This window comes from Lynx rufus, unplaced genomic scaffold, assembly GCF_022079265.1.
Source record: "Lynx rufus isolate CCGP_SWC_20201006 ecotype Redwood Valley unplaced genomic scaffold, mLynRuf1.p SCAF_26, whole genome shotgun sequence".
Lineage (NCBI taxonomy): Eukaryota > Metazoa > Chordata > Mammalia > Carnivora > Felidae > Lynx > Lynx rufus.
The window spans coordinates 3524525-3548432 of NW_025814841.1; the positions used below are offsets into that span (position 1 = coordinate 3524525).

General features: G+C 35.3%; 1 protein-coding gene and 1 pseudogene across 39 annotated transcripts in view; one reads left to right on the forward strand and one right to left on the reverse strand.

Moving 5' to 3' along the window:
• RIMS2 (regulating synaptic membrane exocytosis 2) overlaps window positions 1-23908 on the reverse strand; it is a 614217-nt gene that overhangs the window by 194736 nt on the left and 395573 nt on the right. For 14 of the 39 annotated variants that reach the window (XM_047088894.1, XM_047088888.1, XM_047088905.1 and 11 more), the window contains 2 exons: window positions 3039-3218; window positions 2026-2135 (listed from right to left, as the gene is read on the reverse strand). In XM_047088894.1, coding sequence (XP_046944850.1) covers window positions 2026-2135; window positions 3039-3218 — 290 coding nt within the window. Of the gene's footprint in view, window positions 1-1163; window positions 1197-2025; window positions 2136-3038; window positions 3219-18679; window positions 18746-23908 lie in introns of all 39 variants that reach the window. The other 25 variants (XM_047088896.1, XM_047088884.1, XM_047088887.1 and 22 more) reach the window with 6 other exon arrangements.
• LOC124518959 (ragulator complex protein LAMTOR5-like) lies at window positions 9189-9464 on the forward strand (annotated as a pseudogene).

Consider the following 23908-nt stretch of genomic DNA (forward strand, 5'->3'; position numbering starts at 1 on the left):
GTTGTTTAAAATCATTGTACATAGCATAGGAAGAACCTCAGTATAGAAGTCGATAAATCATTCAACAATTAACAAGAACACAACTTGTTCCAAGTTATATATATATATAGATAGATAGATAGATAGATAGATAGATATCTATATCTATCTATCTATCTATCTATCTATCTATCTATCTATCTATCTCTAAGGCAATAAAATATCCCTGCCCAAAGGTAGTGCACTTAAAATTTTGTTACAAACAGGTGATAGCAATATACATTTTAATACAAACATCTATAGAATGGCAAGATTATTTTAGTGATACATAATGCACTATGTGAAGGAACTTTTCAATTGTTAAACAATATTTCATGCATTCATTCAACAAATATTTATCGAGGACCTACAATGTGCCAGGCATTATTCTACGTGCTGGAAATTCGTAAGTAAATAAAAGCGAACAATTCCTTAAATTTACAAAGTTAATTTTAGAATTCTATCATTGGCAGAGGAATTTTTATTATCTTAGTGAATGTATGACACTCCATAGATCATGACTCAATATTTTCTCTTGAGTCATAACGTACTATTGATAATAAAACTGCACATATTTAACTTTGGTATACTGTAAGCAGTCTTGGTACAACATGAAAGGTGATGTAGGGAATACAAACCACAACCACTGTCTAATTCAACAACTTTCTTTTCTAGAAAGACAAATTTAATAATTAAAAGATCATCATAAATACAAAATGAAATATCTGATGATAAGAGGAACTAGACTAGGTGTACATCTTCAGTAACATAAACACAGACTGCAATTGATATCTTTGCTTAAGGTCTTGCATTAAACAGAATTCTGGTTGAAAGGCAGATGAAAAAAAAATTTAAAAACAGAACATTTTATCTTAGGAAAAGATGTGCAACAGAACATTTCACTTAAGAAAAGTTCAACTCTTTGCACTCTTACTTCAATGAGGCAAAGAAATTTAACTCCCTGGCATAATTTCCAAGTGAATCAAAAATCGAGTGCTTTACCAAAAATCATAAAACAAAAACATTTTACTGTAAATAAAAGTCTTTACAATGGAGGGACATCAATTGCAGTTGGGTTTATTTTTGCTTCCGTAGCCCCCCAAAAAGGCTGTCAGCATAAAACAAACCCTCCTTTATGTACAGACCTTCATAAGGTTCTATCTCCTTGACTCCATTGTCTAGGAAAAACAAAATAAAAACAAAACAAAAAAGGGAACCAAAGCACAGGGGTTAAAACAACAGAAATTTCCAAAGATACAGAATGTATGTATCATCTATTAAAGAAAAGTTAAATGGTGATTTAAATATATATATAAATATATATGTATTTTTTGGGAAAGCACATCCAGTTACTAAATAAAGGGACCATTTAAAAAACGAGGTTGAAAATTATTATATTCTATCATCCATGCTTTTAGAGGTCCTTTATCCCAGAATTTATAGATGTTTGGGGAGTATGTTCATCTGTGTATAAGCAAATAGTGCTTCATATGCAAAAATTTGAAAGTATTTAAAATATCAGTACAACATGCATCTTTCTTTGTATATTCATGATTACCTTTTTTCTGGCACTCCAGTTTTGAGAAGGATCACCATTGTTGTGCATCAGCTAACCAGTCCTTTGCAGTGTGTGAAAATTGATTTGGCTAGTTACTAATAAACTTTATGTAACTATCAACAATTACATAAACTTAATTGTAGCAAAGAAATATCATCCAATTGCTTATTTAAGAGCATTAAGTTTACTTTTTAAAATGCATTTACTCAAATCTTGAAAATGTGCAAGAGCAGTAACGGAAGGTTATTTTATCTCCAAATATTACAAATTTTAAGTGCAAAACAGGTAACATTTATAAATATATTTATAAATATAACTACTAGCAAATGCGGCTAAGGCGTTCAATTAAAAAAGAAGAAAACTAACACAAAGGTAGTAAAAAAAAAATCTTGATTCACCTTAGCTTCCATGTGTATTTCCTATATGACATAATTAGAAATAAAACTTACTTCTCTCCAGTGTTCCCTTTGGTGGAAGTTGAGGAAGTTGTCGGCCCCTTCGTCCTGCTACTGGAGTACTGGACGGGCTTGTTTGGACAGACCCAGTACGAGGATGAGACCTACAAGATACATCATTGATGTTCATTTTCAGTAGCGGGAGTTAAATAATTTTAACACATTTGGTTCATATGATAGCTGTGCAAGTGCAATTTTAAAAGACGTTTAGCTGCTGATTAAAAGGTTAGGAAAGAAGGACAAAATATGGATATTTGAATGATTGTCAAGAGATGCTTCTACTTTTGTGTAATATGCATACATACACAGATACATGCACACAGAATCCTACAGTAACATCCATGGAATTGTTAAATGTAAATTAGTATTCTATCTAGATGCAAGCAACAGGAGTTCTGCAGCTCAAAAAATAAAAAGTAATGCTTTACATTTCTTTCTACCAGATTCCAAACTCTCAGCACTAACCTCCCTCCCTTTATCCAAGGAGATTTTTACTCAGGCTTATATTGGATATCCCTTTATTAGAAAATATCTCATGAATCTACAAAAAAAAAAAAACCCTGAACAATTCAAAATTCAACTAAAGAAGACACTGGTTAATACATGATACTAGTATGGATAGAAAGAAACTAAAAATCTAGCTTTATTTATTGTCATTATGATGATTGTTCCAAAAGTGATGTCTAATGGACACAAACAATTTCTCATTCTGTAGGAGAAGAACATGATAGTTATGAAGTGCATTATGGGGGGATTTACCCAGGACTCCTGATAAATGAGAAATCACAGAACAGATGTGGTCAGGACAGTTAAAAACAAATTACAATGGTAGCCACACACTATTATATCCGCTGAATATAAATAGTGTGCTTACACTGAAAAGGTTAGTATCAATTGTTATTAGTGATCAGCCAAGGATGATAGAAGAGACCATTTAGCTGCTGGGAAAATAAATAGGTGTGCTGGAGGGGCAAAGGGGAGGTTAGTCCGATTGATTTATCTTTCACCTCGATAAGGCAGGTGAAGGAGGGGCAGATCTTCCAGTCATTAATGAAGGCATCGACCTCATGAGGTTTGTATCAGGACGCTCAGTGGATCTGGAGCGGGCGGTGGTCCGCTCTAGGAGAGGCCGTTGTTCTGTTGGTCTGGATCTGTGATATGGCTGTCTATCTGCTGCTTCACAATCCCTGAAATGTTAGTCAAAAAGCAGCTCAGTTGATCTTTAGTGCCCTTCTGCTATTTGGTTATGATGCATCAAACTGATTTTGAAAAAGGTAATTGTTTAAAATTATCTAATTTGTAAAAAAAAAAAAAAAAAAAAAAAGTTCTCTTCCCCAACATATTCTGAGCCAGTCTCGCTAAATTTAAGAATTTCTAAGGAAACCCCAATCTGCCTCTAATGGCATTCCCAGTGGAGATGACAGGAGTTGCTCAGTTATAATCAATGACAACAAAAACTGCCTGCGTTCCAAAATGAATTCCCTAAATGAAACATGTGAAATATGTGAAGTATTCTATTTTCCAAGAATTCAACGGCTTAGCCTAACATTTTCACGAGAGTGAAGAACATACAAGCATTAATCCTAAAGCCCCTAAGGCGGATTGTTAGCGTGTCAGCTGAGATATTAAAAGGCTTTCAGCACAAACATAGTATAGTGATACATCCCAACATTCCAACAGAAGAATCAAAAGGTTGTTAAGAAACCACTGCAACCCTGCAGGCTGTAGCCATATGTAAACATAGTCCACAAGAAAAATCACAGAAAGCTGGTTAGTCAGCCAATCTGTGCCACCTATCTCGGGGCACTTTAGCAATGCCAACCAATACAATTCAGAAGGGTATCGGGATGCCTGGGTGGCTCAGTCAGTTAAGTGTCTGACTTGGGCTCGGATCATGATCTCACAGCCCCTGGGTTTGAACTCCGCATCGGGCTGTCTGCTGTAAGCTTACAGCCTGGAGTCAGTTTCAGATTGTGTCTCCTTCTCTCTCTGCCCCTCCCCTGCTCACTCTCTCTCTCTCTCTCAAAAATGAATAAACATTAAAAAAAACCCAACAATTCAGAAGGGTATTAACTGATTGAAATAATAATGGTTCTGAAACAGTGTGATCTCTTTGACCACAAACAAGTCCAATATCAAAACCTAATCCTTGTTGAAAGAAGTATACTTAAATGTGAGGAACCCATCATTACTGATTTTTATATCCCTGGAATCAAACATAATGCTTTTAACACCTAACAAGTGATCAATAAGTGTTTTCTAACACCAGCCCCACTTTCTGCGACACAACCCTAAGAACACAAGAACGCTAACTTTGGCTCAAGAGCTCCATATACCAACGTAATACCTACAAAAATTATTACCTCTCCATCTAGTTATAACCACAGAAATGGAAATGTTTCTGTATTATGGACCAAGCATTAGTCTCCCCCAAGACTAATGTAAAGAACTTCCACTTTCTCTGTAAGTTCTCTCAATCTTATTGTTGATAATGAAAAATGCAGGCAATTAAAGAAAAATAAGAAAAGAAAGGACACAATTTCCTACATGTAATTAATTACATGGCACACAATTTTAGACCAGCACACATGAGATTAGAGGACTTTAGGAAGTGAGTGCTGGGTTTTTATTCTACATCATATCTTGTGATTCTCTCACACTTTAAATTCACAACGTAACAGAAGTCAAATCATTTTTAAATATTTTTAAAACTATATACCATGATATGATTGATTTCCTAAGTTTAGCATTTTTATATAAGTATATCCAGGATATGTCAAAAAAAAGCTGATATATACCAAGTATAAATACATATAACATATTCAGTTACTTTCAAAGACAGAGATGAAAAAGGCAACCTGATAAGTATAAAAAAAAAATCCCAACTTTATTTTTGTTCCTGAAAAACTATTTGAGAGACAACACTTTTCTTTAGAAATAAATGTGCTCAATAGTTTGCTAAGTGTTTTTATTGTACATTATCTTTGTATACCTTCACCACAATAAAAAAGCAGAAGCAACGTAACATATATCCCTTAGAGTCCTTAAAGCCTATCTTTTTGGAGAGTATCAATAATTACATTATTTTCAGATTTCCTATTACGTTAACAATAAGCTTATCTCATTGTAAGACATAGCAACAAAATTTGGTAGAATGTCTATGACCACCCTAACATAAAATGAGGCTAATCTCTCATGTATTTATGCAAAATTTGATTTATTCTGATCCTATCAAGCAATTTTTCCAAGTGAAAAGTAATATGTTAGGACATACATTTTTACTTCTTTGACACTACATTTTTAAAAATTGAAATACATGATTGTGAGTGAAATCCGGAGAATTATTTCAAATTTGTTGCTGTGTTCTATGTCCTTAAAAGGATACCGCTACTTATAAAGCAAATAGGCCACTCTTTAGGCAATATCCCTTAGGAAAATTCCTCTTTAGTGGAAGAGCTGTTTGAGGACTATGTCAATGTTTTAAATTTTGCTTACATTTATTCTCTCCATATTCATAAATAATATGAATTATCTGATTTCTGTAGCATGAAAGGAAAATTGGCTAATCAGTGAAACACAAAAAGAGCCAGGGTAGAAGGTGGCAATTTCCTGAAATGTTCATCATAGATCGTTAAGGGGAATGGAAAGCAACCATATTTTAAACTTTGAAAACACAAGAGAAGATCAACACAGGCTCCCGCTCAAGGGTAAGAATAAGTCTTACTAGGTAAGAATTAAGACAAGAGCTCAGAAAGTTGAAAGTAGCAGTGCCTAAGTGTCACCTATGATGCCCCATCTCGTAGCAGGTTCTTTAAGAGACTGAGATATAAAACTTGACAACTTCCACCTAAATTCTTAGTGAATTTTAATTTTAAGATAAAGAACTTATAAATAATTTTGAATGGTAGCAACTGAAACGTGGGAAATACGCATTTGCAAGGCATAAAATATTTTAGAGCCCACCTAGGGTTTTAAACTAGGAGTATATATTTCAATGTATTTTTTTTTTGTAACTGCATTTATTTACCTTATTTTACTTTACGCATTTTAAAACATTCTTCTAAAAAGGGTGGCCATAGGTTTTACAAGATTGCCAAAGGGCGAGCCATATAAAAGGTTAGGAACCATATACCTATAAATTTAAATCCTTCTTAGGTAGTTTGGTTGTTTTTAAAAAGCGATATAATATCTTAAAAAAAAGTCATTTAATATCTATCATAGTTCTATTTTTTAAATAAATTGTTAATGTTTTGTAACATATGAGTAAAATAATTCAGATTTCTGCAGGTATCATTTACCTGGATAAATACAGATTATTGCTCTGTGTTATGTAGTGGCCCGTATTCCAAATTGCAAGCGTTTGCACAGGATACTGTTTAATAGCCCTCTACAAACAGAGCTAATTCATATCGACTGATAATACCATAACAATAGCCAAAACTGTAGCAACCCTGTTTTAAAAGCATACAATAGCCCATGCAGAATTTGAGCTGAGGATTTCTAAGGGAAAAATAATTTTATAATCATCCAGTGAAGTTGTCCAGTTTGATCATTTTTCTCCCAGTACAGTTGCTCTTAAAAGATTTTTTAAATTTTCACGTATCTGACACAGCTTTTACGTATTTCATCACTTGTGCTATTCACTTTTCCTATTCTCAGTTACAAGGGATTGTGACTCAATCACAAGGACTCTCAAGCACAAGGGAGTTACTCAGTGTCACAGGAAAGAATAGGGCAGTGGGCATTTTTTTCTATAACCACTTACATTCAACCATCACAGTGCTACGATTCCAGATCAACAAAAGCTCAATGTAAAGCATCTCTGTAGGTGTGATAAAAGAATACTAATACTCAAAAAACAAAACAAGACAAACAAAAAACAACCAGCACAATGTAAAATTTCAAAGTAACATTCAGATGTCAGTGAAACTGTCCTAGTACATTACTCAGAACTTACAGTCTATGATACATTAGACAGGCTTCTTTCATATTTAGATTGTAAAGATGCCATAAATAAATGTAAGTGGTTTTCTTAAAAAATAAACTTGTAGAAAGTGAAGCTTTTTAAAAATTCTTTTTTTCACAAAGAAATTATTTTCCTAAAGCTGAAATCTTAAATTAAAAAAAGAAAAATGTAAGTGTGTCTCTGAAGGACAACAATTATAATCTCCGGTTTGGGGCAAGAAATGTCTTCCCTGTATCTATATTGTGTAATACCATAAGCTGATTAACAGCAGAAGCATTATGCTTTTGATAAAATCTATTGAATGTCTAGAGATTTTCTGAGCATTAGCTGCATAATGAAGAAATAACTACATGATAATATCTTAAAATTAGACATTTTAGGGTGATTAATAAAACATATATACATATTTACATAATAAATAATTTAAAGTAATTATATGACTCAACTCTATAATTTTCATGCTCATCACAAATTACAATGTACAAGTTTAAATTTGTAAAAACTGTAGTTTATATTATTTTAGTATTGCTTCCAAAGTAAAGAGAATTGCAATACACAAAATACTCACCATGGAAATCATGGTAAATAAATAAATTAATTAATATTGTGTACGAAGAGGAACATTTTATTATTTTGGTGGAAGATAGGTCAATTTATCCCTAGGCATGATGGCATCTCTTTACAGAACATTTCTGTTCACTTAAATGTAAATTCTGTACATTAGTTAAAAGTGAGTTTACTCAACAATAACAGCAATATATAGTGTCAGCCAAGTTAACAATCGAAGATGTGAAACAGCAGTAATACATATAGTGATGTGAGAAAGCAAGACACTTCTAATGTAGAAAAACATATTACTATCACCCTTAGGTCTATTTTATTACCAAAAAAGAGAAGTGCTCAAACAAATCTAGAGAAGCATTTTCTTAGAAATAGTCATTAGTCATTGTAGGAGATAGCAAGAAAAAAAGATTAAATATCTCAATTTCCTGAAGAAAATTAGGGACAAATACAATACTGAAAAATAAAGATATATTGTATCATTAAATATGCACACACAGAAACGTGTAAGATGTAAATGTCTTGAGGATATTTTGAGTATTTTATTAAATATTTATAACTTTCATTGTTATTTAATTTTTACTTCAAAAAATAACAGAAACAAAACTACAAGTAAGCAGAATTAATTATTTACTCGGCAACAATTAACATGCAGCAAATTAATACATTATTAAAATATATATTTTTAAAATCCTGAGATAATATAATTACTATCTATAATCTATAACATGCTTACTTTACTAAATAATTTTCATTTTTCAGTGGATGTTAAAGTTTAAAAACATTTTGTCAATTGTAGGAAATTAATGTTACTCCACCAAGGGATGGGCACCCCCCCCATGTTTTCCCTTCCCAGGTCCTCAAACAGTCTGAAATAACAAACATTTTAAACGTGTGTTTGTAAAGGACCAAATTATGCATTGTTACTGTAATATATGTATAAATGTGAAGAGGGCTGGTCCTCATAGTAGAATGCTATGTTCAACGGTTTCACTAATCATCGTTGAACAATTCACCAACCTTCCTTTGTTTAGCTAGGTTTACAGGGAGAGTGGAATGGGTATAGTGCAAATATCTCAGACATACTGCTACCACTTGCCCTTAGATGCCACTTCATGGGGTACCAATCACACAGTCAGAGGTAGTAGTCCAAGGATTAATCCCCCCAACATGTACACACACACACACGCACACACACACACACACACACACACACACACGTACACAGTCTAACAGAACAAGATGTATGCCTATTTTCAGGCATAAATACTAATTGCCTCAGTCACTACTGATGACATGATGTCTAACAGTCAATAAAAAATGACTAGAAACACCAAAAGGCAAGAAAAAATAGGGCCCGCTGTCAAGAGACAAAGCAATCAACAGAGTCAAACTCAGAGATGACACAGATTTTGGAACTATTAGGGAATTTCAAATAAGTCTAACTAACAATTAAAGACTATATTAGAAAAGATGGACAACATGCACGAAAAGATGGAGAAGTTTCAGCAGATAGATGGAGACCATAAAAGAGTCGGGCGGGAGACATGCGGTAGAGAAGGGACACAATTTGCTGTAGGGTCCCTGGCTGGGGGGGTGGGGAGGTGGGGGTGGGGGGGCAGTGGGTGTGATGGAGGAGACTCTGGAGCAGCACCTGGAGGACACAATGAAGAATCCGCCCATTGTTTGAATCCTGGGCACAGATTCACTAGGACTTAATCTGGGCTGCTGTGAGATCCTGTCAGATTAGCATGCTGGGGTGATATCTGTTCTAGCTCAGCAAGCAGCTGGGCTAACTTCCGACCCCACTGATACTCCTGTGATGTGTCTAGAATCAGATAATGGGAATATTATGATCCAGAAGCAGGACGGTATCACAGTGGCAGTACACAGCAAGACCTTTTGATGTCTTCTATCCGTTCTCCAGCAGCCTGTCATAGAGGAACTTAATTCTACCTATGTTAAGTGTCTTATAGAGCTATTGAAGTTCCAGAAGTTAGGTCGTTCACTTAAAGTACATTAGGCACTTTTCTATTAATTTTAGAGTAAGCTTTTTTACACTGTATGCACTGACTTGTAAAAATACCAGTAAGGAAGAATCACAGCTTGAAGTAGCAGGTCCAGGTCATTTTGTATACAGAATTTTGTTATGTTCAACAAATCAGGTTGGAGGGAAAAAGAGGCAAATGGAAATGCTGGACATACAGAAATTAAAATATGGCAAAATATTAGTTAGAAAATTAGCCTGGACTCAGTTTATAGAGATCTTAAATGCCTAGTAAAGAAGCTTAGGCAGAGTTTAATTTTCTATGAGAGTGACCTAAAGCTTCTGAACAAAGGTAATTTGTAAATAACGTAATGAATTAGGAAGACGAATTCAGCAGTAGTGTATGGAATGAAGTAGAGTAGGAAAAGGCTAACTTGTAGTAATAGGGGTAAAAATAGAGAAGAAGGTATGGATGACAAACATTGTAAATCACAATGTACAAAATATGAAATATACAGCATATAGAATATGCACAATATACAGAATTATACAAACAGAATGTTAGGCTTAGAAGGAATCTCAGAGGCCATATAATCCAATCTCTGTCTTTTTAGAAATAAGCAAACTAAGGCTCACAGAAACTTAGGATACGTCACACAATTAGATGTTTTCTGAGCTGGAACTAGAATTGAGCTTTCTTGATTCAGAAGTCTGTTAACTTCACTGAACTGTAAAATGTTCAATAGCAAGGACTTTTTTTTTTCCCCTCTCAAACATGTTTGACATCCCCATATGAATTAAATGTAGAAATAAACAAGCCAAAGCAAAAACCTGAAATTCCCAGCCTCCAAAATGAAATGATGATCTATTAATATAAATAAAAGAATTCTAGGGAGGAAGGATAGTAACTCCAGTTTTGAACTTAAATTTGTGAGAGATAGAAGAATATTCTGTACAGAGGTCAATCAGGTAGAGAAATCTGGCCTTCAAAGGAGAGAGTGGTACTGGAGATACAGTTTGAGAAGTCATTGCACAGTATTATATTTCAGTATTGATTGATTGATTGATTCATTATTTCAATACTACTTATTGTGCTCATATTATAGGCCAGGAACTATACCAGCTACTGGAAGTTTTGGTCAAAGCCACAGAGATGATGGGATATAGGTCAACATACAGTCAAAAAGTTGAGGATGTGAGAAATAGGAAACAAGAGAAGGAGACAGAACAGTCAGATTGTAGAATGAGAATCAGGATAGTAATGCATTAGAGAAACTTTAAAAAGGCAGTATTCGAGAATGGCAGATGCAAAGAGACAGCACACAGATAAATATATATAAAAGCCTTGGCCAATAATAATCACAGGGAAAATAATTTAAAATAAAGGGCTGGAGGCAGCAGTCAACCATAGAGGGTTGGAGCGTAGGAGCTGATGAAGGAGTGTTTGAAGCATATGTAAAAATACATACTCAAAACTATGACTTAAGAGACAGAGAAGTGAATCATTCTGAAAGTAGCTTGAAGGTTTGCAGAACAGAAAGAAGGTATTATTTAGATTTCATCAGTAATTCAAGAAGAAACAAAAATATGAACATAAGAGATATTGAAATGCAAGAGAAATGAAAAATAATTAATGAAGAAAAATTCCAAAGACATTAAGAGAGGTTACAGTCAGAAACACAAATAGAAGGTGGAAGGAGATTGGTAATAACACAAAGAAATTAAGATAGAAAGGAAGTATGAGTTACTTGGATTTGATCACATTTACTAAGGGCTCTCAGTACTACTTACCAGAAAATGGCATCTATAAGACAACAGTCTACTGGACACCTAGGTGGCTCAGTCAGTTAAGTGTCTGACTCTTGATTTTGGCTCAGGTCATGATCTCATGGTTCGTGGCATCAAGCCCCATGTTAGCAGAGCCTGTTGGGATTCTTTCTCTGCCTCTCTCGGTCCCTCCCCTCCTCATGCACACGTGTGAGCGCGCGCTGTCTCTCTCTCTCTCTCTCTCAAAATAATTAAGTAAACTTAATAAACTTAAAAAAAAAAGTCTACATTCCATACAGAAATCTCATCTTCTGTGACTCCACTAACTTTATCAGAATGCTTTCTCTAATGAGGTTTTAGTCATGGCCCCAAATACCTTGAGATAAGACCATTCACTGCCTCTCTTCAAACTCCATGGCATTCCTCCCAGCAACTTACTTGGGTCTATCACCAAAACCAGTCTCAATTCTGGCACCAGAACAACTTTGTGATAAACTTAGTAAAGGGCAAGCTCAACTGCCCCGGATATCATCTAAATTCTTCACCTCCTGTACTTTCTTCCGTACCGTTTCAATCTCCTCTCATTCTCTTAGCTGTTATTTTCAAACCTCCTTACCCATTGTTAACAAACTTTTTTGTATCATCAAGGAATGGTTTTGTTCTGTAGAACGGTTCCTGCATATCCCTACCTTAAATAATATCCAGCTCAGCCTTGCAAACTCTGCTTCCAGTATCGCTCACAGCAGGAGAAGCTACTTATTCCTTCGTATTTCATAGTCCATGGATCTAGGAGAAGATGCCTTACTACAGGCACTCTGGCCATTACTCTCATACCATAATGTAAATATTTTTATTTCTATGAAGCATGTAACTTAGCTTGAACCTCCATTAAAAATTCAGGTTGCTAGTATCTATTCAACTTCCAATCATTATCTCTTCTCTTCGTCACTGATAATTTGGGGAGCTGGTTGTCAGCTACCTTCTTTATCCTGATTCCTATGGTAATGCTAGGAGATTTTAGTGCACATGCAGAAAACTCTTCAATAATCTTGAACCACAAGATCTTCAAAACCTCAATCATCCTCACATTTTTCCTGCATTACCCCCCACCCCAAAACTACTGTGGATCTTAGAATCCAATGAAACTATTTGAACTCAGAAACACTAAATTCCAATATGTATCTCAAATTCTGATTACAGTAGCTAATTCTGTCAGGTGTCTCATAATCTCGCTCCAATTTTACTTGATGTTCACTTGATAGTCGATACCAATTCCCGACAGTATGTATCACTGTCTTTGCCTTCCTTCCTTACCCATCCTAAACTCCTATGATTGATCATCTGACCCACTCCCATATAAACACTCAGATTCCTTTCTAACCCAAATCTTTCGAACATTTATCAGAACCCCAAAACTTTGTTCCATGCCATAATCTAATTTCTCTATATCGAGGCAACTGTGAATAACTTCAGGAAAGTTTGGCGCACTGCAAATTCATGGCCTCCAACTTCTGCTGGGCTGCTATCATCTTTTTAGTTTTCCTTAGTTCCCATCACTTTTTAACCAATGACCATTTTAAACTTCCTCATTTCCAATCAACATCATATTCAACCTTGGGCCTCCACCCTCAAGAATTTGTCTCAAAAACGACCACCATCATCTCGATTTACAGCAGCAAGATCATTGAGGCTATGAAACATAATTATCTTCAACTTCACAACTTTTTGCTAAAAACTTACTTAGTTTCAACTCTCTCATCAGTTTTCTTCCGGTCTCAAAAATAAACAAGAGTGTCTTTCTGTTTACAAACTCCATCTGTGTATTGAGTCCATTCTCCTACCTAAGACCTTTCTAACAGTCATCCTCTCCTTTTTCCATATTTTCAACCTATCTTCTCCTACAGGATCCCTTTCTCCAGTCTACAAACTCATGATGTATTTCGTATTCGAAAGAGAGAAATCTGCTTTGATATCATATACCCCTATCCAATATTTCTCCTCCACATTCATAATGCATCTAATTTCTTAGCTCCCAGTCATGTTTCAGGCTACTGCAAGCTGCTTTTTTTCCTTTGCCACCCTTCTGAAGTCATCTGAGATGAGTCACTAATAACTCATTTGCCAAATCTCCTGGTTGTTTTTCAGTTATTATTTTTACTGCTGACGTTATTTCTTCCTGCTTCAAACTCTCTCCTTTTAGCTCTATTCTTCTCACTCTTCCTTCTCTGTGTCTCTTCCTTTATCTACCACTTAATTGTTAATGTTTCCCAGAGTAGAGAAAAAAAATCCTTGGCCTTCATTTCATGGGTTGTTTCTTAGGTTGTTTTCACTTTTATTTTTGTAGCTATTTCCCATTATGAGTGAATTTACTCTCAAAGTGCTCTATATAGCCCAAATTTCTGTAAGTTTTAAACTTATTTATTTTACTCCTTGCTAGAGTTTTCTCCTTAACTCTCTCAATAATTCCAAAACTGAACTTGTCCCTCACTTAAACTAATTCCTCTCCAAACATTCCTCCCCTTTGTCCCTCACTTAAACTAATTCCTCTCCAAACATTCCTCCCCTTTGATACTCACCTTTGTTAAGGTACTACATGCATCCAGTTACCCAAACTAGAAGGCTCATAGTGTTCCTTGACTCTTTGGTCCCCCTCAACGTCCAAGTCCTATTATTTACCACATATTACTGATTTCAATTGATTAAATCTCTGGTCTTCTTTCTATCTCTCCATCTATTACCTTACTTAGTTCAGGTGCTCAAAGAGGTTTCTGCTGCCCAGAGATAGTTCTGCAAATATCCTTATGCATGCTTTTCTTTCCCACCCCTTTTCTCAATCATCCCATACAGTCTCTAGAGTAATTATTCTAGAGTGAATAAGTATATTATAGCCGTCTCCTAATTAAAACTCTTTGAAGTACCTTCATCACTTACAGTCTTAGATGTAAATTCCTTAATAGAACATACAAGTTATCTGTAACAGGGACCATCTCTATCATTCCAGATTTATTTCTTGCTATTCCCTGCCTTGCGGATAATGCTTCAACAGCACTAAAACATGATATGTATTACTTTAGTAATTTTACTCATACATTTCTTTAGAATTCCACTGACATCCTACCTTACCTCTATATAAATCTAAATAATTCCAATTCCCCTTTCAAGTTATAGCCTAGCTGTCTCCTCCATGACATTGCTACATAATGTTTACTACCACCATGTTGCCAAACATCAGTGATTCCTTAGTATGTTGTGCATAGCTTTAAGTAGAGGTAAATACTAGGGGGAGAAAAAGTAAGGTGTGGGAGTAAATTTTTAAATATAAAAGGTATATTTACTAAAATTAAGGCTATGTCTTAATAAAGGGACATTAATACAAGGTAACATGATATCCATTCTAAATGTTGGTTTAAAGGTTGACTGTGTTTAAAAATACACAGTGACTCAGAGATCAATTTGTGCTGGTTAGCATAACTGGGTCAGAAGAAAAAGTGTTTTGATTCCTACTATTAGTTAATATTTGTCTCCCAAAACAATATAAAAGTTTAGCAAATATTATTTAAGCCTCTATTCATCTCTTCCAAAGAGACTGCCTTCATAATTTTTCATTTTACAACGTTGGGGTAAAGAGACCAAGGTTCTGATTCTTCACAGACTGGGGACGCCATGTGGAGTTTGCTACATTCATTCTAATCAGATAATTGCAGATTTCATATAGCTAAACTACAATCCACTTGGAGCTGTTAACATAATACTTATCCCAGAAGGGGAATTCCCAGACTATTGCAGTAAATGCCACCTTGAAATCTGGGCTGGGAAACTGGACACTTAGAGTGTTGGTGCTAATTTTCTTTTCTCTCCCACCGCCCCCTCCCCCCCACCCCTGCTTCCTGTCTTCCTTCTTTCCCTCCCTCCTTCCTTTCTTTTTTCCCACAACTCTCAATAAAGAGATCACATTTCTGTTTCTGATTCTGTGTCTCCCTCTCTCTCTGCCCCTCCCCCGTTCATGCTCTGTCTCTCTCTGTCTCAAAAATAAATAAATGTTGAAAAAAAAAATTAAAAAAAAAAAATTGGGGCGCCTGGGTGGCGCAGTCGGTTAAGCGTCCGACTTCAGCCAGGTCACGATCTCGCGGTCCGTGAGTTCGAGCCCCGCGTAGGGCTCTGGGCTGATGGCTCAGAGCCTGGAGCCTGTTTCTGATTCTGTGTCTCCCTCTCTCTCTGCCCCTCCCCCGTTCATGCTCTGTCTCTCTCTGTCCCAAAAATAAATAAATGTTGAAAAAAAAAATTTTTTAAAATTTAAAAAAAAGAGATCACATTTCCTGTAAGTGTTCAGTTATTTTGGCTCAAGAAGGTGAGTTGGAGAAAATTTGGAAAATTTAGTTCAAAACCATTCCGCAAGAGGAAGAGACGGATCCAGATTTGAACTCTGTCAAATAGGTAAAAGAAGAACAACGTAGCAAGGGAAATGCGGATATTTCTAAGAACGGATTCCACCTCTGGATATATAAGTAAGTAAAGTGGAGACTAATAGGAAAAGGAAAAGGTGTCAAGAGAGTGGAGTTCTCTATTGAGATAAAAGAACTAGTAAGGTAAAAGTAGTTCAGTAAAAAATATATACGAGAGAATGATGTGTAGTTCTGGTCCAAGAACAAAGTATGTGAATTAAGAATTAAAAAAAAATTTTTTTTAATGTTTATTTATTTTTGAGACAGAGACAGAGCATGAATGGGGGAGGGTCAGAGAGAGAGGGAGACACAGAATCGGAAGCAGGCTCCAGGCTCCGAGCTGTTGGCACAGAGCTCGACGCGGGGCTTGAACTCACCGACTGTGAGATCATGACCTGAGCCGAAGTCGGATGCTTAACCGACTGAGCCACCCAGGAGTCCCTAAGATTTTAAAGGTAGAACAATTTCACATAAGATTCAGAGTATGGCTATGGCAGTGACTGACTAAAGTAGAATTGGGGATAATTCACTACCTCCAATTTGAGATGGCCAAGAAAGAGAGTGGGTGCTGAATAAATCATTCAGGTGAATACTAACATCATTCTGGCGGATGGCAGGGATTATGAAAAGGAAGACTAAAGCCAGGTGCTAAAATCTTCCGTGAATAAAATGGATTAATCAAGAAGTCACCAGATGATCTATATACAAAGGTACAGAGGTTGAGTTAAAGACAAGATGCCTAGAATATTATGGTAATAAACTCAGGGTAGGGATACATGTATATCTTCAATAATCCCAGAATCTCATAGTGGATTGAAGTGAGGATCAGAAGGACTGAGTAACTCAAAAAGTTAGCAGAGTGAAAACAAATTATCAAAGTCCCTTTAAAAAAAAGCAAAGGAAGGTGATGTTAAGCTGAAAATTCAGTATAGTGTTTACTATTTCAGTGAAAGAGGCATATGGATTCCATAGGCAAAGATCTTACAGGTAGATGCAATAAATAAAACCATATTATTCTGGTTCTCAGTTTGGGTAATAGATTCATGGATGTTCATTTTATCATTATGCTTTACAATGTACACACATTCTTTTTTATGCATCAAACTGGTAATGATGAGAGAGAGTATTTTTAAAAGCAACTAAAGAATTTCATTCTTACAAAATCCACCCAATTTATCTAGGAGTAGGTGTACATTAGCCTCACACACTGGCATCATTTAAATGATGGCAAATCTTACAGTAGGATATTTGATCACTTGTTTTCTAAAACTGATTTTCCTAACTGTGTTGTACTTTAATATAAACATTAATGATATTGTGTTTCCTGACCATAGACAAAATTATGGCCCAAAAGGCAATTCAGAAATGTATCCTGCTAGGCTAGAGGTCAGAATTTGGGTAAGTATATGAAATTAATGACCAACCCAGAGCTGATCAAGAACTGATTCTATGTATGTTGGTTTGTTGAAAGAACAAATAATATAAAGCAATCTGCTTATTAATAATGAAGATAAATAGAATATTAACAAAAACTAATGTGGTACAAGATTTTAACTCACAGTTAAAGGAAGATACTAGAGTAATTAGAATAAGCCTCTAATCAGTAATGTCTCGTTCATGGTATCCACTTTAAGGAAGGTCTTGGTCAATTATGAGGAGTTATGTAACTATTTCTTCACATTTTTATGACGTGTGTAACCACTGCAACTCCAAAATAGTCAAAAATAATATAGAGCAAAAGTAACAGTAAAAGATGTAACAAAAAAGAATTATTTAGTATTAAAGCAAAATAACAGAAAAGAGGCTGAGAAAATGCAAAACACAATATAATACAGCAATTATCACTATCATATAACAAACTGGAAGGCTGTAAATGTCAATTACATTTACTGAAAGACATCACAAAACTTGAGTCATTAGGTATTTATTGTTGCTGTTATCTCTTATGTTTCCTTCCACATTTATCTACATGAATTCAATCCTTAGGAATTTACTCATTAGTTTCAATTATTTTTTCTAAACTTTTAAATTAATAACTCTTAATAAATTAATAGTACAAAAGTGGTCACACATAACCCAAATCACTTTGAAACAATAGAGTGAGTACAGCACACAATCCTTTATCTATTCTAGCTGAACCTGCCACATTATCACCGCCATTCTCTTCTCTGTCTGCAGGGACTCAAAATGATGTCACAGAACCAGTTCAAATCCCTGAAGCTACATAGAGCCTTGAGAAACTGTAAGCTTTTGGAGACGTTCTTTCCCTTCTCTTTCTAGTTTATCCTTCTTTCTGTTAAATGCCAAGTAACTGATATTTCCCTTCAATATAAGGAGAATGGTGGAAAAGTAGAAATGAATAAGGATTTTCCCCCACACCCAATATTCTCCATGGATCCAGGACTATCTATGACCAATGAGTAGATCACAGCCACCTTGGACAAGGTAACCATAAACTGATCAGTTCAATCTAAGTACTTACAGGACTGATTCCTCAATTGTGGTGAGGGGGAGATGGGGAATCAGATTGTAAGATATATAAAAATCAATCAGTTCCTTCTATATATATAATTATGAACTCTGCTGAGGAAGGTGGTCAGTTAAATGCAATTAATTTTTTAAAATACTGTTATTCTATCCTTCCAGATAATCAAGAGTTAACTGTAATTTCTGATGAACTAAATTTTTAGAATGATCCAAGAAAGGATACTAGCTCATTAAGGAAAGCTATATTTTTGACCTCTTACTGCAATTAAAATATTTACATATGCTATATTTTCTATTTTATAGTAAGATAATATTTCTATATTTCATTAATAATCATATATGTATATATAAAAAAACAGAAACAGAAGTGAATTCTATCATATCAACAGACAGGCACATGCAATTCTATGAACAGACTCAATTGTAAGAAAAATATACCTGCCATCCCTGTGATGGTGTTCAATGGTCTGACTGTATCTGGAGCGAGGTAGAGTAAGAAACTGACTGCAAGCGTGGCAGAAACAAGAATAAAAATGAGACTCAGGAAAGAAATGAAAAGGTATAGTTTAATTTTAAAAAGTGAGATTCAAAAAAGATAAGCAGATAGTAAGCAAAGCAAATGAAAATTGTTAATAGAAAGCTTGCTCCTTCCTCCCAATCAATGTCCATTGTATATGGTAGTGCTAAAGGTTAAAATAGCTAAGTATTCCAAAACAAACACACCAAAAAAGATAACAAATCAAGATTTAAACTAATCAGATTTCAAAACAAAATCTTATCAATTATCACTCAAACATCTTTAGCACCATCTATAAAATGTCATACAACATAGTTGCTTTCCCTTTTTTTAGGAGGAAAGAGAAGAAAAAAATAATAAAATAACGAGAAAGTTTAAGAAGAAAATAATAAAATAATAATAAAACATTCACTGTGTTGTTTTATATGTTTATAACATACTATTGGCTGTGCTATGTTTCATGCCCCATGACCACTTTACCCATCTGTGGTTGATTCTCTTCTTTCCATAGCGCTAATTTAACCCTTTTATCTTCTTAGAACCTTTCATGACAAAACTCTTAATTTTGGCAGATGATCACTATATTCCAGTTAAAAAAAAAAAGAAAACAACCTTGAACTCTCTCAACTTCCCTATTTTATCTCTAAATATAGAGTACATATATTTATACCTTCACTTGCCATTTTTTTTTGCACCTAAGGAAGAAACTTCTCTACTTGTAATCCTAACTTCCCACATAACCTTCCATCATTCATGACTGTTTCATACCTTCCTTTCCTGAACTGCATTTAATCCTAAAAAATAAACCCTTCATTGATCTCGCCTTCCTCTCAAAATATTGCATGTTTCTGACTTTCCTTCACAACATTCGACATCTTAGCCACATCTACAATTCTTGTCACCACTTCATCATGCATTCATGCTTTAAGCTTACCATGATGTGACTGCAACCTCTACATTTCCCTTGAAGCTATCCTGTGAATGTTACCTGTGAAATCCTAAAAAAATCCTTCAACTTCTTGATCTTCATCATATTACATTTATTTATGGTGTTACACACTGATTTTCAACCTCTTCTTGACATTCTCTCTTCTCTTGGTTTTTGAAACATGATTCTCTCTGGCTATTAAAAATAGTATTTATAGGGGCACCTGGGTGGCTCAGTTGGTTAAGCATCTGACTTTGGCTCAGGTCACGATCTCGCGGTTTGTGGGTTTGAGCTCCACATTGGCCTCTGTGCCAAGCTTAGAGCCTGGAGCTTGCTTCAGATTCTGTGTCTCCCTCTCTCTCTCTGCCCCTTCCCCATTCTCTCTCTCTCTTTCTCTCTCTCAAAAATAAAATAAACATTGGGGCGCCTGGGTGGCGCAGTCGGTTAAGCGTCCGACTTCAGCCAGGTCACGATCTCGCGGTCCGTGAGTTCGAGCCCCGCGTCCGGCTCTGGGCTGATGGCTCAGAGCCTGGAGCCTGTTTCCGATTCTGTGTCTCCCTCTCTCTCTGCCCCTCCCCCGTTCATGCTCTGTCTCTCTCTGTCCCAAAAATAAAAAAAAAAAAAAAAAAAAAAAACGTTGAAAAAAAAAATAAAATAAACATTAAAAAATGTTTTTAAATAGTATTTATGTAACACTTAACCATGTAACAAGTACTTCATTAAAGTTTTGTCAACTTTATCTCATTTGTTCCTCATAACAACTCTTTGAGGTAGGGTCTAGTATTGCCACAGACCAAACAACTGAGGCTGTGAGTATCTGCCCACAGCCAGATAGTAAGTAGCTGGACTGGGATTCAAACTTAGGTCTTCCTTAAGCCAAAATTCAGGCTCTTATGGCCTGGTCTCCCGTCTAGCTAACTGCTTCTTTACCCATTTCATTTACTGGATTCTCTCTCTCTTTATTCCTTAGAGGCAATGGGTTCCCAAGATGTGTTCCTCAAACTTTATATTCCAACACATTCTTTCTGGATAATATTATTTGCTTTTATAGTTGTAAACTCTCACTTTTTTTAGCTTTCATTTTTCTTTGGGTTTCACAGCACATTCCCAGCTGCTTCCTGGGCTCTCCACATGGCTGCCTGAGTGTCATGTAGATACTTCAGAAAAACACATGTTAATTTTGAGGTTTGAACAAGACACTTGCCTATTTGGACGTCTGGTGCTGCATTTGTGAAATGAGGGGGCTGGAGCAGTGGTTTTTAAACTTTCTTTTTGAACAGAAGATCACTGTTTTTTTTTTTTTTTTGAACAGATTTTTATGTAAAACCAGCAATTAGGAATCCAATAAAATCAGAATGACTGGCTAACAAGGGTGTGAGGGGATTAGTCCCTATGCACTCGGCTTCACCCTTAATCTACAACAGCAATCCTTCAGGTACCTCTTTAGAATCTAGGACTCCACGATCTCTAAAAGACCCTCTAGCTTCAAATATAGTTAACTCTCCCTTGAAACTTAGTATTCCTCTTCCCGTAATCCCCGTTTTAACTAAGGATTTAAATATTTACTTAATAAACCAACTTTTAAAAATCTCATAATTTGGGGCGCCTGGGTGGCTCAGTCTATTGAGCGTCCGACTTCAGCTCAGGTCATGATCTTGTAGTCTGTGAGTTCAAGCCCTGTGTCGGGCTCTGTGCTGACAGCTTGGAGCCTGGAGCCTGCTTCAATTCTGTGTCTCCCTCTCTCTCTCTGCCCCTCCCCTGTTCAAGCTCTGTCTCTCTCTCTCTCTTTCAAAAATAAACATTAAAAAAATTTTTTTTTTAAATCTCATAGTTTAACTCCTCCATTTTCCTTATTTTCCACATTTAATTGATTTATAAACCTTGCTAGTTCTAATGCCTAAATAACTCAGATTTATCTCTTCTTTTTCTTCTGCCACTACCATAAATCAGGCTTACCAAGTCTACTGAAATAATCTACCGTTTCCCTTCCTTCAAAACCAACCCTTTCCTGATGTAATCTATTCTTCACTCTGTCTATTTGAAGTATATTTGCAAATTATGCTTCTGATCACGTACAAACTTTGCTCCAAATCCTTCAATGGTTTCACATATCAAATATAAGTATATATATTCCCTTACATGGCATACTAATTAAGTTCTAAACTACCTTCAACCTTCATATCCTATCACTTCCTATCTCCCCTACTATAATATTTTATCTAGACACACCAGACCATGGAAGATTCTCTAAATATACCCCCTCCCCCCACTCTCCTGACTCCAAGACTTTGTTAGTGCTCATCACTCTGCAAAGAATGCCATCATTCTCACCATGTCCCCACTTCATGGCCTTTGAAAATTCTACTTGATCTTTAAAGTCCAATTTGCCTTTGAAGCTTTTTTCCAATACTCAAGCAAGTAATTCTCTCTCCAATCTGTTCTAATAATATTATACTTAGGCCTTACAGTCTTCTATGTTTTATAATTAGTTGGTATATTATATAATTAGTTGGGATATATGAGCTGGTATAATTAGTTGGATCTTCTGTTTATCTAGGCCAGGATAATGTCTATTTTAAATCTTTGCACACTCAATCAGTACATTTTGGATTGAATTAAAAAGTAAAAACAGAATTATGCTATTTTCATGGTGAGCCTCCAAAAACAGCAATGGTTCACATAATCATAGAGACATTCTAGAAATGTAAATAGAAATGTAAAATACAAACTTCTGTAGTATAAGAAAATAAATAAAACAGTATTCAGAAAAGAATTTCCTGGCTCTACAGGGTGGAAATAATACCCAACAGTTGTGATGTTGGGATTTATTGCCTTAAGAACAAATAGATTTTCTCTGAAAATAACTTGACCAATGAAAAGAGGTAAACTTCAAAGCTTATTAAAATTTTCAAATTCATAGAACATATATATTGTCATCCAATTTCTTACATTTTCCTTGAGGAGCCTGTGATTAATTTTGTCTCTATAAAGAAAAAGGAAACATTAATGGAGGACTACCTTTGTCAAACATCAGTTTATTTCCCTTTTTGTGATAGTGAATTTAAATAGCCTGAGGAATGCTCATATTAAGTGTTATTTCTGGGTGTGTCATTGAGGATGTTTCCGGATGATATTAACATTTGAATCAGTGGACTCAGTAGATTGTCCTTCTCAGTCTGAGTGAGCATCATACAATCTGGTGAGAGTCACAGCAAAACAAAGTAGGCAGAAGGAAGAATTCCTCCCTTTTTCCTGCCTCATTTTAGAGCTGGACATGTCTTATCTCTCTGGCCCTCACACGAGGATTTCCTGGCTTCCCTGGTTCTCAGGCCTTCAGACCTGGACTGAATTATACTATCATTTCATGGGTCTCCAGGGTGCATAGATCAGATGGGAGGACTTTTCAACCTCCTCCATCACTGTGGGAGCCAATTCCTTATTATCTATCTATTCTACTGGTTCTGTTTCTCTGGAGAACTTGGAATGCATACTTTTCTATAGTCATGTTATTCCTCTTAACCTAATCTGGTCATGATCCCCCTTAAGATTCTGTTGAAAACTATAAAAAATGCATGGATGACTAGTACATAAAATGAACCACACTGTTTTGGTAGTAAAATCTACCTAAGATCCAGAGATTTATCTAAGACTCTTTGCCACATCCACTCGGTACAATTTAAAAATATTTCATTTACTCTTCTCAATTAAACCATGCTTACTTTTCTTACAAGATTAATGGAATTATTAAACCTAAGCAAACACTACTGTCTTGAATATACATAATGAATTAAGTAATGACTTAAAAAATTATGTTAAAAATCGTAATTCATCCAATCTTTTTGAATTTTTTAAAAAAGTTGAGCAGAGTAAAAGAAAAAAATAGAAAATTAAAAAAATACTAAATTTTAAAAACTGAAAAAAGGGATTAAGATTCAAAAATCATAATGGAAATTCTCAGTATTCAAAGAATTGAACTGGATTACTGATCCAATTTCTAGACATAGTTCGAGTCTTATTAAGAAATAAAATCTTTAAAGACAGAACAAAATTGTATTTATAATGAATTATCCTTCCATTCTATCAGGTGAGCCTGAAGGTCCCCTTTTAAAAACCACCAAACAAACAGGACTGCAAAAGGAGGAAATAAAATATCTCATTCTGAAATAACCTGTAGCTTTTGAAAGCAAAGTTTCCAACAATCTCACCTTAATGCAAAGCTTTC